Source organism: Moschus berezovskii, chromosome 14 (genome assembly GCF_049115385.1).
Source record: "Moschus berezovskii isolate FMDL1 chromosome 14, NW_MosBer_1.0, whole genome shotgun sequence".
Lineage (NCBI taxonomy): Eukaryota > Metazoa > Chordata > Mammalia > Artiodactyla > Moschidae > Moschus > Moschus berezovskii.
The window spans coordinates 24,148,380-24,160,753 of NC_142473.1; the positions used below are offsets into that span (position 1 = coordinate 24,148,380).

A 12,374-nucleotide genomic window follows, 5' to 3' on the forward strand; every position below is an offset into this window, starting at 1 on the left:
AAAATGGGATGCTTTGGGACCTAAAAAATCTTTTTTATCTTCAATTCTAAAAATATCACCAATCAACAGGTAGTAAGAGCTGAGACAGAAAGTAATGGTGTAACACTGGAACTCTTTTCTAATGATAACCAGGAGTGAGTTCTAATCAGTCTAAGGTAACTTCCTAAGTGTTAATTCTAGTTCTAAGAGAAAAACTACTCAGATAAAAAGCAAAATATTGTAATAAAATTCCCCTTTCTTTTCTTTTCTAACAGGATCAGAATAAAGAGATCACTGTTTTTGAGTAGAAATAATAAAATGACAAATTTTATTATGAACTGAGAAGACACCTGGCTTTTATTTTTCTTAGAATAGATTCATCACTTGATTCTTTAGGAATAATCTTTATGATAATTAATAAGAAGCACTTAATATATAGCTCTTTAGAGAAAATTAACATTTTAACAGTGAGATTAATCAATGACAATGAAACTGTTTCTTCCTTAGGAAAACTAAACACTCACTATACAATAAGAGCAATGACTAGAAATCTTATATGATATTCTATTAGGAAGAGGGCCGATCTTTAATAATTTAATTTCTCAAGAAAATTAACAATCACTATTACTTCCATACCAAAAATGATATATAATTTTCAGGAAAGAGTACATGTATGAGGATTTTAAACTTTTTCCTAATCACTTCTCATTTTAAAAATATAATAATTTACAGATCTATTAGAGATTATAATTTTCAGGAAATATATAAGAAATCCATGTTAAATAACAACAGTGAACCGTGAAGGCATGAGCTTTTGTCACTTTATTGTTAATCAATGAATGTTATCCAAAAGTATAGTTGTAATGTAACTTAATTGTACAGCACAAAATTACGCTAATGGGAGAAAGCCTGTTGGAATTTACCAAATACTCATTAATATAGTTTTACATCGCTATATGAACATGTGCTTCTCAATTGCTAATAATAAAAGTTATAATTGGTTTAATGAAAACCCATATTGCAAATAGTTGTTCCTGTTTTAGAAAAATTCACACAGCTTTAAAAATGGATTAAATCCATTTTAATCCTAATCTACAAATAGATGATAAACAGCAAATATAACTGGTAATTTTTCAACACTGATATCAAACTGAAGTAGGAATGGTAGTGCACACAATTCAAAATAAAGCAAATTAATAAAAATCCAACAGAAATCCAAATTCTCACCTATTATGGCAATCGTTTAATGCTTTGAAGTGAACACACGCTTTAAACCATGAATAGCAGGGCTCACCATCTATTCCTCTCGTGTGCCACAAGGAGAAACATCCTCTTCCACAGTGTTTTGAAGGATGTGCACAACCACTGTACAACAGTCGCCTCAAGGTTAACCAGTTATCTTTTTTCCTACTAAATCCAAAAAATATATTAAATGCAGCCTTTCCTTTTCATAATGTCTGCCCAGATTAATCCTTTTAAAGTCAGCAAAATCAAAAAAGCACAAGAGATACTTTCAGACACAACTTAAATCTATTGTGCATGAAAAATGTCTAACAAAAATGGCAATTTTAATAGATAAATGTAAATTTGAACGCATAATACCAGATGGAAAGTAGCTGAACCACACAGAGAAAACAAGGCTTTCCTTATATCCAAATCTAGATGTTTTACAGTAAAGAAAATGTTAGAACATGTGAATATTCAACATCTTTTAAACTGGAAAGATTTCTTTGTAAAACATTAATGAAATTAATATAACCTAAAATTATAATTTCTAAAATACAATTAACTAACCGAATTTAAGTATCTTTAGAGATTGAAAAAAATAAGCACAATGATTTAGAAACCAAATATGCTAAAATGATTATGTAATAATTACATCAAGAATGAAGGTACAGACATTCGTCATATGCTACAAGGGCAACCTCTCTCTCACACATTCACACCACATATACACTTCCTCAGACATACAACACCCTTCCAGAAGATAGAGCTTACAATTTTAATACAAATCAGAGTCCCACAGTTCAGTTCAACAAAAAGGCAGTTAAAATTTAGCACTCGTAAGATATTCTGAAGGAAAAAGAAATCTCAAAAATATTCCTTTATGATGAAAAGTATCTCTATGTATTATAAAACATATAGCTTACACATTTCACTGTGTTTGAACGACCAGTCACTGCAGGTATAGTAGTGAGGTAGTATTACTGTCCACTCCTTGGGAACTGATGTTTTCATATGCTGCCCTTCCAGAAAGGTCCAGGGTTTTTTTTTAATGACGACAATCAATTACCAACAAATGAATAATTTCTTTTATTAAATATCTGTTTTTCTAAATCAATCTATGAAATCTTTCAGAGACAACTGTTATTTGCAGTAGTGTTTCACCAATAAACTTTCCTAGGGAACCACTTACTACCTGCTGTCTATACCTTTGTGAAATCAGTGGGCAAAGAAAACCAAAGGATGACAGGAGATGAAACACCAATCAATCCAGCTGTCAAAGAGGACTGTAATTTAGAAAAATCCAATAATGTTTTAAATTGAGATTTAAAAAATTAACCACAGGCTGTACAGTACACTATTAAACTTTCTAATCCTTTTCATGATTCATAGCCATCTTCTACACAATAATCAAAGACTTTTCACCTATGCTTATTTTAATCACTGCCAATGATTAAAACATGCAGTGCTATGGTTAGAGGGCATATTAAGGTATGAAAAGTACACACTGAGAAAACAAGAATGAAAGAGAATGTGGAAATACATGCAGCTAAAATACGGAAAGGGAAGAGTGCTCTCTACCTCAACACTCATTAAGTCACCATCATCCTTTAAAATGTACAAAGTGCTTAAGTCATACACACACATTTGTCAGACATGGTAATTAGCGTTAAATCTTCAACAGAAAAAAAAATGGAAAATGAAAAATGTGAAAAAGGAGGTGATGGAGCACTGTTCTTCATTCCCTGGCCCAAAAGAAAAAGAAAATCAAGCATGGTATCACACTGCCTTAATGTTGAAAAGCTCCCCTTAAATGTCTTTTAGTCACCACAGTCAAACTGGTGTGAGTGCTTTGGCAAGGTGGGATGCATTCCATCACATCTGCAAAGGCCTGCTTTTCTCTGTTGGTGGTTCAGCTTATGAAGAACATGTATGCAAAATAACAGCTCTCACATTGCTTCAAACTCATCAATACGTTGCTTTGTATTGCCTTGCCGAATCTGTCGCAGAGTTTTGTACTTATCACGGCCTGCTTTAACATTCTCAGCATGAAGAACATCATTTTGTGTTTTCTTGGTTTCATCTCTGGCTTGGGCTAGTTCTGAACTTAATGCCTATTTAAAAAATAAAGAGTATGACTATTATTATTTTCTTAGATTTAAAAACAAGTCTATGGAAAAGGTTTAAAAACAAAAATGCATATTTTTTTTTCTCTAAGCCTAATTTTGCCTTTATTGAAATTTAACCCTTCATTATTATATTGTAATATATTGTGAGAATGAACAGAAAATCAATTTTCATTACTTTTTTAGTAACAAGGATAAAACCTTTCCACTTTTTAAAATATGACAGTCAAACAGCCTTAGCATTTTTAACAGATATACAAAGCTGCCAAGAAAGAATATAACATATTCAAACTGTTACCAGAATTTCCTTTCTGTTATGATTAACTGGCATTATTAGATTTTCTAAGCCCCAGTAGAATATCTTCCTGAATATTTACATCCATCAAACAAAATCTAAAGTCAAGCTGAATTCACAAGGAGTCCTGTCACATGGGTTGCATTACTCTTGTAGTGTTTCTGTGAGTACACCTGTCAGCCCCAGGGTTATTTCATGTGTGTTTCTGGGGATAGATCCTGTAGCAAGGGCTAAAACAGTTGAATTCAGGTTGGGGTGACTTGTTACTTTTGGATTAATGTGGTGTAAGCACTGCAGTGATTGCTCCTGGGATGTTTACACATGGCTGAAGCAAAATTTCCTAGAGTGACACTCTAGAGTGATACATACATCTTTGACTTTGCACTATACTAAAATTTCCACTGTGAAATCTTTTTCTTTAAATTGTTTAAGTTTGTTGTACTTTTAGTAATGGTGGGGGATAGTGGTTAGAAAGGAATACCCATGGCCTTTCATTTCTATACTCTGCAACTATGATGATTTGTGTTATTCTAAATTTCCTTAACCTTTTCACCTAATACTTGAAATGACTTAAAAAGGTTCAATATACCCATTATGGTTTGTGTTACCACAAGATCCAAAATCTATACCATAAGAGAAACTTTCTCCAAAAGGATATTATTACCACTATCACCTCATTTTCCTTATTAATATTTAAAGATTTCACAATTTAAAAATTAGAGAACTTATTTTAGTAAGCTCTCCAATGGGTATACTACTATTAAAATTTACTATTTTGACCTAATTATGTACATTTAATAAGCTGATCTTTTGCCATTACAAAATCTGAACAAAAAATTTAGATTCTATAATGTCTTACAGGTAGTCTATTAAATTATCATTGCTTTATATGTATACTCTTTAAAAACAAAATTTGTTTCTTAAACACAGTATTAACATTAGGTTCTACTCTATAACTATAATTAACTATAGTTAAAAGCTATAATTAAATAATAACTTACTAATTAAGGTCTCCACACAAGGCTAACAAATATCTGGTAACAAGGACATACAACGGCAAAAATAATATGCCTGTATGCCAAGCACTTACAAACCAACCACAAGGCTAGCTAGAGCTAAAGGCTTCCAAAAATCAAGTATTCCTTTTCAGTAAGTTTGTCTTAACAAATGGGGGAAATGCAAACTATATTTAAATGTGCACACAAACTGCAAATTTAAATACCTGAAGTTGCTTTTTAACACGTTCATTTTTCTGTGTTTCTGTCACACGTTCCTCCTCACTTCTATGGTTCATTACCCCATCATTTGATAATTCAGCGCTAGCCTCAGCATTATTCTCATCATGCTCATCATGTTCATTTTCTGTCGGAGGAACGACTGGTGGTGGCGGAGGTGGAGGCGGGGCAGACATCACAGTCTTTAACTCTTCTTTGGTCTTTTCCAAGTCTTCCTGGGCTGCAAAAGCCTAAACATAAAAAATAAGCTTATCAGCAACTTACTCTGAAAACCAGTAATTAAAAGAATCAAGTCAAAGCCCCAGTGATAGAAGCTTATTTTCAGAATTAAAGACACCACTGTGCAAATCCTAATAAAACTGTTAATTCTAGTGAGGAGTATCAATTGCTGCTAAAATTGTACAAATGGTTGATGAGAAAATGGATATAGGTATAATGACAAAGAAATCCACATGTGATAGATTACATTTTAGCAACGATAAAATATAATCAGACATGGGAAGAATAAGACTGTTATTACTCTAATCCTATGATCAATTAAAATAACTAATGGTGGACCAATCATATATTAAGTGTCTTCTGATTTAATACAACAGGAAATATTGAACATCACCAACTGTCTGAGTAATTATATAGTGCTGGGTTGCCTGGAAAAGTCCTGGTATAATTATTAACAACACTTCCTTACACTCTCAAAAAGTATTCCAGTTTGGATAATAAATTATATGAAAATTTCACTTATGAGGCATCACAGCCAGAAACTTTTAACTTGAATCCTTCAAGCTTTTAGATTTATCTTTCAGCTTACAAGAATATTGAAGGAAAAAAGACAAGCTGAATGACATCATAAGGAAACTAGGAAAATATAGAAGGAGGGACAATGCGGATCCTTTTAATAAATCAGTATCACAAAAAGAAGAACTGTCCTACTAAGAGAGAGCAAACAGATGCAATGCAAAGTCCTACTCTGGACACTGGCTTGGTAAATTAGCTATAATAGACTTTTTGGGTCAATTCTGAATACTATGTGCCCAGAAATATACCCACGCATATATGGTTAATTAACTTACAACAAAGCAGCCAAGAATATAGATTGGGGAAGGGAAACTGGACAGCCACATGCAAAAGGATGAAACTGGACGCCTACTGTACACACCACAGAGAAAAATCAACCCAACATGGATCAAAAGATTTGAACACAGAACCTGAAACCATAAAACTTTTCAAGAAAACATAGACAGTAACTGCCTTGATATAGGTCTTGGTAATAAATTTCTGGATTTGACACCAAAAGCAAAAAGAAATACAAACAAAAACAAACAAGTGGGACGACTTTAAACAAAAAGGCTTTGCAAAACAATATATATATATATATATATACATACACACACACACACACACACATATATATCAAGAACATGAAGAGGCCAGATACAAAATGGGAGAAAACATATGTGAACTATAGGTCTGATAAGGTGTTACTACCCAAAATATGTGAAGAATTCATTCAGCTCAACAGAAGAGAAAAAAAAAAAAAAAACCAACCCTAATAGTATTTTTTTAAATGAGCAAATGATGTGAATAGACTTTTCTTCTAAAGAAGACAGAGATGGCCAACAGGCACACAGAAAGATATTCAACATCATTAATCATCAGGGAAATGCAAATCAAAACCACAGTGAGATAACACATCATACCTGTAAGAATGGCTACTATCAAAAAGACAAGAAATAACAAGTGTTGGTAAGGATGTGGAAAAAAAGGAACACTTGTTCACCTTCACTGGGAATGTAAACTGGTGTAGCCACTGTGGAAAAGAGTACGAAGATCCCTTAGAAAATTTAAAAACAGAACTACTATATATAATCCAGCTATTCTGAGTATCCACAGGAACAAAATGCTAACTCGAAAAGATATATACATCCCCCCAATGTGTTCACTGCAGCATTATTTACACAACAGCCAAGATATGGAAGAAATCTAAGTGTCCATCAGTAGATGAACAGATTAAAAAAAAGGCAGTATACGTATATTGTATTGTTGTTCTTTCATCACTAAGTCGTGTCTGGCTCTTTGCAACCCCATGGACTGTAGCTTGCAAGACTCCTCTGTCTGTAGGAGTGTCCATGCAAGAGTTATTGGAGTGGGTTGCCATTTGCTTCTCCAGGGGATCTTCCTGACCCCAAGGATTGAACCCGAGTCTCCTGCATTGAGGGCGGATTCTTTATTGCTGAGCCACCAGGGAAGTCCCCATACAATGCAAATATAAATATAATATATTCAAATATTAAGATTTTGGATTTCCAAAATCTTAAGATACTGGACTCAGCTATAAAAAAAGAAAATATTTCCATTTGCAACAACACAGATGGACCTTGAGAGTATTATGCTAAGTAATATAAGTCAGAGAAAATCAAATTACCACATGATCTCACTTATATGTGGAATCTAAAAAATCAAAAAAACAAACAAAAAAACTGAGCTTATGGATACAGAGAACAGACCAATGGTTACCAGAAACAAAAGTGGAAGAGGAATGGGAGAAAGGAATTAAAAAGTACAAACTCCCATGTATAAAATAAATGAGTCATGGGGATATAACGTACAGCATTATATGGACTAACATAAACTATAGTTAATAATATACTCTATATTTCAAAGTTGCTAAGAAAGCAAATCTTAAAAGTTTACATTACAAGATGAAAATTTCTGTAGCTATATGATGATGGATGTTAACAAGACTTACCATGATGATCATTTCACAACAGATACAAATACCGAACCATATTATACACCTGAAAATACATTATATGTCAATTATATCTAAATGAAAAACTTCTGAATATAGTCTAAGATGAGATGAAAACTGACTAAAATGGAACAGCATGTATAGCATGAGCTCACAATGGACATAAAAATGTATTGTTGTTATTCAGTCACCAAGTCGTGTCCAACTCTGTGACTCCATGGGCTGCAGCACACCAGGTTTCCCTGTCCCTCACTATCTTCCAGAGTTTGCCCAAGTTCATGTCCATTGCATCGGTGATACCATCCAACCATTTCATCTTCTGTCACCCTTTTCTCCTGCCTCCAATCTTTCCATGCATTCTGGGTCTTTTCCAATGAGTTGGCTCTTCACATCAGGTGGCCAAAGTACTGGAGCTTCAGCTTCAGCATCAGTCCTTCCAAAGAATAGTCAGGGTTGATTTCCTCTAAGACTGACTGGCTTGATTTCCTTGCTGTCCAAGGGATCTCAAGAGTCTTCTTCAGCATGACAGTGCCAAAGCATCAGAGTTCAAAAGCACCAATTCTTCAGTGATACCAATGTATATGTATACACATACATGCACTCAATATGTCAGCAAATTTGGAAAACTCAGCAGTGGCCACAGGATTGGAAAATGTCTGTTTTCATCACAATCCCAAAGAAGGGCAATGCCAAAGAATGTATAAACTACCACACAATTGCACTCATTACACATGCTAGCAAAGTAATGCTCAAAATCCTTCAAGCTAGGCTTCAGCAGTACATGAACCAAGAACTTCCAGATGTACCAGCTGGGTTTCAAAAAGGCAGAGGAACTAGAGATCAAACTGCCAACATTAATTGGATCATGGAGAAAGCAAGAGAATTCCAGAAAAATATCTACTTCTGTTTCAAGGACTACGCCAAAGCCTTTGATTGTGTGGATCGTAACAAACTGAAAAATTCTTAGAGATGGGAATACCAGACCACCTTATCTGTCTCCTGACAAACCTGTACGCAGGACAAGAAGCAACAGTTAGAACCAGACATGGAACAACGGACTGGTTCAAAATTGGGAAAGGAGTACAACAAGGCCATATACTGTCACCCTGCTTATTTTAACTTGTATGCAGCGCATATCATGTGAAATGCCAGGCTGGATGAATCACAAGCTGGAATCAAGACTGCCAGAGAAATATCAACAACCTCAGATATGCAGATGACACCACTCTAATGGCAGAAAGTGAAGAGGAACGAAAGAGCCTCATAATGAAGGTGAGAGAGGAGAGTGAAAAAGCTGACTTAAAACTCAACAGTCAAAAAACTAAGATCATGGCATCCAGTTCCATCACTTCATGGCAAACAGAAGGTGAAAAAGTGGAAACAGAGACAGATTTTATTTTCTTGGGCTCCAAAATCCCTGGGGATGGCGACTGCAGCCATGAAAGTGAGCTTAGCTTTTTGGAAGAAGAGCTATGAGAAACCTAGACAGCGCATGAAAAACAGACACCACTGTGCCAACAAGGGTCTGTGTGGTCAGTTATGGTTTTCCCAGTAGGCACGTACGGATGTGAGAGGTGAGCCATAAAGGAGGTTGAGAGCTTCAGAACCGATGCTTTCGAATTGTGGTGCTGGAGAAGACTCTCGCAAGTCCAGCAAGGAGATCAAACCTGAATATTCACTGCAAGGACTGATGCTGAAGCTCCGAAACTCTGGGCACCTGATGGGAACAGCCAGCCAACTCACTGGAAAGACCATGATGCTGGGAAAGACCAAGGGCAGAAGGAGAAGGGGGCAGCACAGGATAAGATGGTTAGACAGCATCACCGACTCAATGGACATAACGTGAAGCAAATTCCTGGAGATACGGGAGGAGAGAGGAGCTTCGCATGCTGCAGTCCATGGGGTCGCAAAGCACAGGGGCACAGCTCAGTGACTGAACAACAATACACATATGCACAAAGAAGAGATCCTAGACGGATATGCGCTGCGATGTTAAAATACTGATCCCAGTTTGTGGGAATATGATTTTTCTTTTACATCCATTTTCCAATTTCTATAACTCACAGGATGTGTTTCTGTGATATATTATTTTTATAAGTTTATGTATCCCTGAGTTCATAAATCTATGAACTAAGAGGGATCTATACAATTCTAATAAAGGAAGTGTTAACAAGTTAACAGTGCTTTCACTTTTGTGGAGTTCTATGTACATATATGGGCTTCCCACCTTGCCTGCCAATGCAGGAGATGCGAGTTAGATCTCCGAGTCTGGAAGATCCCCTAAAGAAGGAAACAGCAACCCACTCCAGTATTCTTGCCTAGGAAATCCCATGGACAGAGGAGCCTGGAGGGCTACTGTCCATGGGGTCACAGAAGAGTCAGACAAGACTTAGCGACTGAACAATAACATGTACATATATACATAACTCTCAATATAAAAAACTCCCCTATGAAATCCAAAGTGCTACAAAGAAAATTTAAGTGTGAAAGAAAACCATTTTAGCTAATAAGTACATGTTGTAGAAAAGTCACAGAACTACATACCTTTGAGTGTAAAAAATTATTATTTTAGTTTCATTTAAAAGTTTAAAGTCTGAATTAAATTCTCCTTTCTTATATTCCCCACCCTTCCAAGTAACGCCTAACTTTTCACTTTTTTGTCATCTCACACAACAGTGGTTTCACGTACTTAGGAACTCTGAAATCTCAGTATGATTTTGATTACATTCTTCTAATTCAACTTTACAGCCAATCATTTGGTTGCCACGCCCCTTTGAGTCTATCAAAAAATGTCCTTCAACAATTCCTGTACCTCTCTTTTCTCAATGCCACATCCTTAGTGAGTCATTAGCTCGTAAGTAATCCTGGCCACTATCCTAATCCATCCATCATTCTGACTAAGCTATTTTTATAAAACCATGCTTCATCATGTTACAAACGTGTTTTGAAATCTTCAGAGCCCAAAGTCTACAGATACTTCCCAACATCTTTCCTTTGAGCAGGGAGTTTACTTGAAGCCTTTCACAGCTTAATGACTTCTCTAACTTTCTAGCCTCAACTCTCAAAGTTCCTGAAATCAGATTTTTCCTATGCTCATTCAATTCCTACAATCTGGAATGACTACCTCTTCAGTCCCCATCTTTTCTACTCCCAAACTGAATCTCATTCAAGAGCCAGCTTAAACTTTTAAGGGTAGGTGTCCCCAACACCTGCCTCATTCCTAAAGAAACTAACACCTCTGTGTTTCCAAAGTACTTATTAGCTTTTATCACTAGATTAATATTAAACTACAATATGTACACATTCATACAGTGGTATCTCTTCCCCTCTAAATCATGACTGTATCTTAATCTCTATAAACTCAGCATATGCTGGGCTAGGTGTTCGGTAAATGATAGTGATAAACAAATGATTACTTTGTGTTGCCACTCAGTAGCTTCCTCTTCCTTTTTTTTCTTGGCTTCCTCTAGAAGTGCAATCTTGGCAGTGAATTCGGCAAGTTCTGCTGCCTAAAATAAATGAAACAATTACCAATACTAAAAAACATAATAGAGTTTCAATAAAATTTAAGTCAAAAAAGCTTTAATATACATGAACTGTTTTTACTTTTTTGGCCACGTCGTGTGGCTTTTAAGATTTTAGTTTCCCCACCAAGGACAGAACCCAAGCCCCCTGCAGTGGAAGTGCAAAGTCCTAACCACTGGATTGCCAGGGAATTCCCACATGGACTCTTTTCATATGTTTCTTATCGAGCCTCTGTTAAAATAAAAGGAACTATCTCTTTAAGATCATAAATTTCTTATTTGTATTATGAGCTCATAAGGATTCACAGTGAGACTTTTTTACTCTATGTACAGTTACTCCTGCTTTCAGAGCAAGAACCTAGGAGCTACTTTTTAACTTTCGTCAATAAAATATTTGCTAATGCTTACAGAAGAGAAAAAAAACTGTTTACATAATGCTTTTTATAGCACTTTGTCAAATAATCTCATTTGACTCCCTATTAGGTGGTTTTACTCCATTTTTCAAAGGGAGGGATCTGAGGCTCAGAAAGACCCCAAAGACATAGAGCAAGGAAACGCCTAAACCAATATTTAAATCCCAATTCTGCTAGGTGTCATGCATACTCATCATTTGCAGGTCCAGTAAATACACATCAAAAAATGCAATCATGACCCATCTTACAGTTAACTTATGATTATCTTATAAAATTTAGGATATGGAGAAGGAAATGGCAACCCACTCCAGTGTTCTTGCCTGGAGAATCCCAGGGACGGAGGAGCCTGGTGGGCTGCTGTCACAGAGTCAGACACGACTGACATGACTTAGCAGCAGCAGCAAGATCCCCATGTGGACAAGGGCTCTGATACAACTGAACAAAACTGCTTATAGTCTTAGAGATTATTAAGTGAAGTAAAACAAAGAAAGACGAATACCACTTATATGTGGAATCTAAAAAATAACACAAATGAATTAATTTACAAAACAGAACAGACTCACAAACAGAAACAAGCTTATGGTTACCAAAGCAAAAGGAGAGAGAAGGAGAGAGAAATTAGGAGTGTGGGATTAATAGATACACACTACCGTATATAAAATAGATAAGGATTTACGTTGACTAAACCATTACTACCACTGTATAACAAAGAAAACTATATTTAATATCTGGTAAAAAACCTATAATGGAAAAGAATCTAAAATTATATATGTATTTTTTCATATATATAATAGATAACTGAATCACTATGGGGATCTGATATATATAT

The 12,374-nt window shown here is 35.4% G+C and overlaps 1 protein-coding gene across 3 annotated transcripts in view; it reads right to left on the bottom strand.

Moving 5' to 3' along the window:
* RDX (radixin) overlaps positions 1-12,374 on the bottom strand; it is a 106,699-nt gene that overhangs the window by 23,424 nt on the left and 70,901 nt on the right. For 2 of the 3 annotated variants that reach the window (XM_055422989.2, XM_055422990.2), the window contains 3 exons: positions 11,025-11,117; positions 4,847-5,089; positions 784-3,317 (listed from right to left, as the gene is read on the bottom strand). In XM_055422989.2, coding sequence (XP_055278964.1) covers positions 3,153-3,317; positions 4,847-5,089; positions 11,025-11,117 — 501 coding nt within the window. In that variant the 3' untranslated portion in view covers positions 784-3,152. Of the gene's footprint in view, positions 1-783; positions 3,318-4,846; positions 5,090-11,024; positions 11,118-12,374 lie in introns of those variants that run through there. The other variant, XM_088842920.1, reaches the window with a different exon arrangement.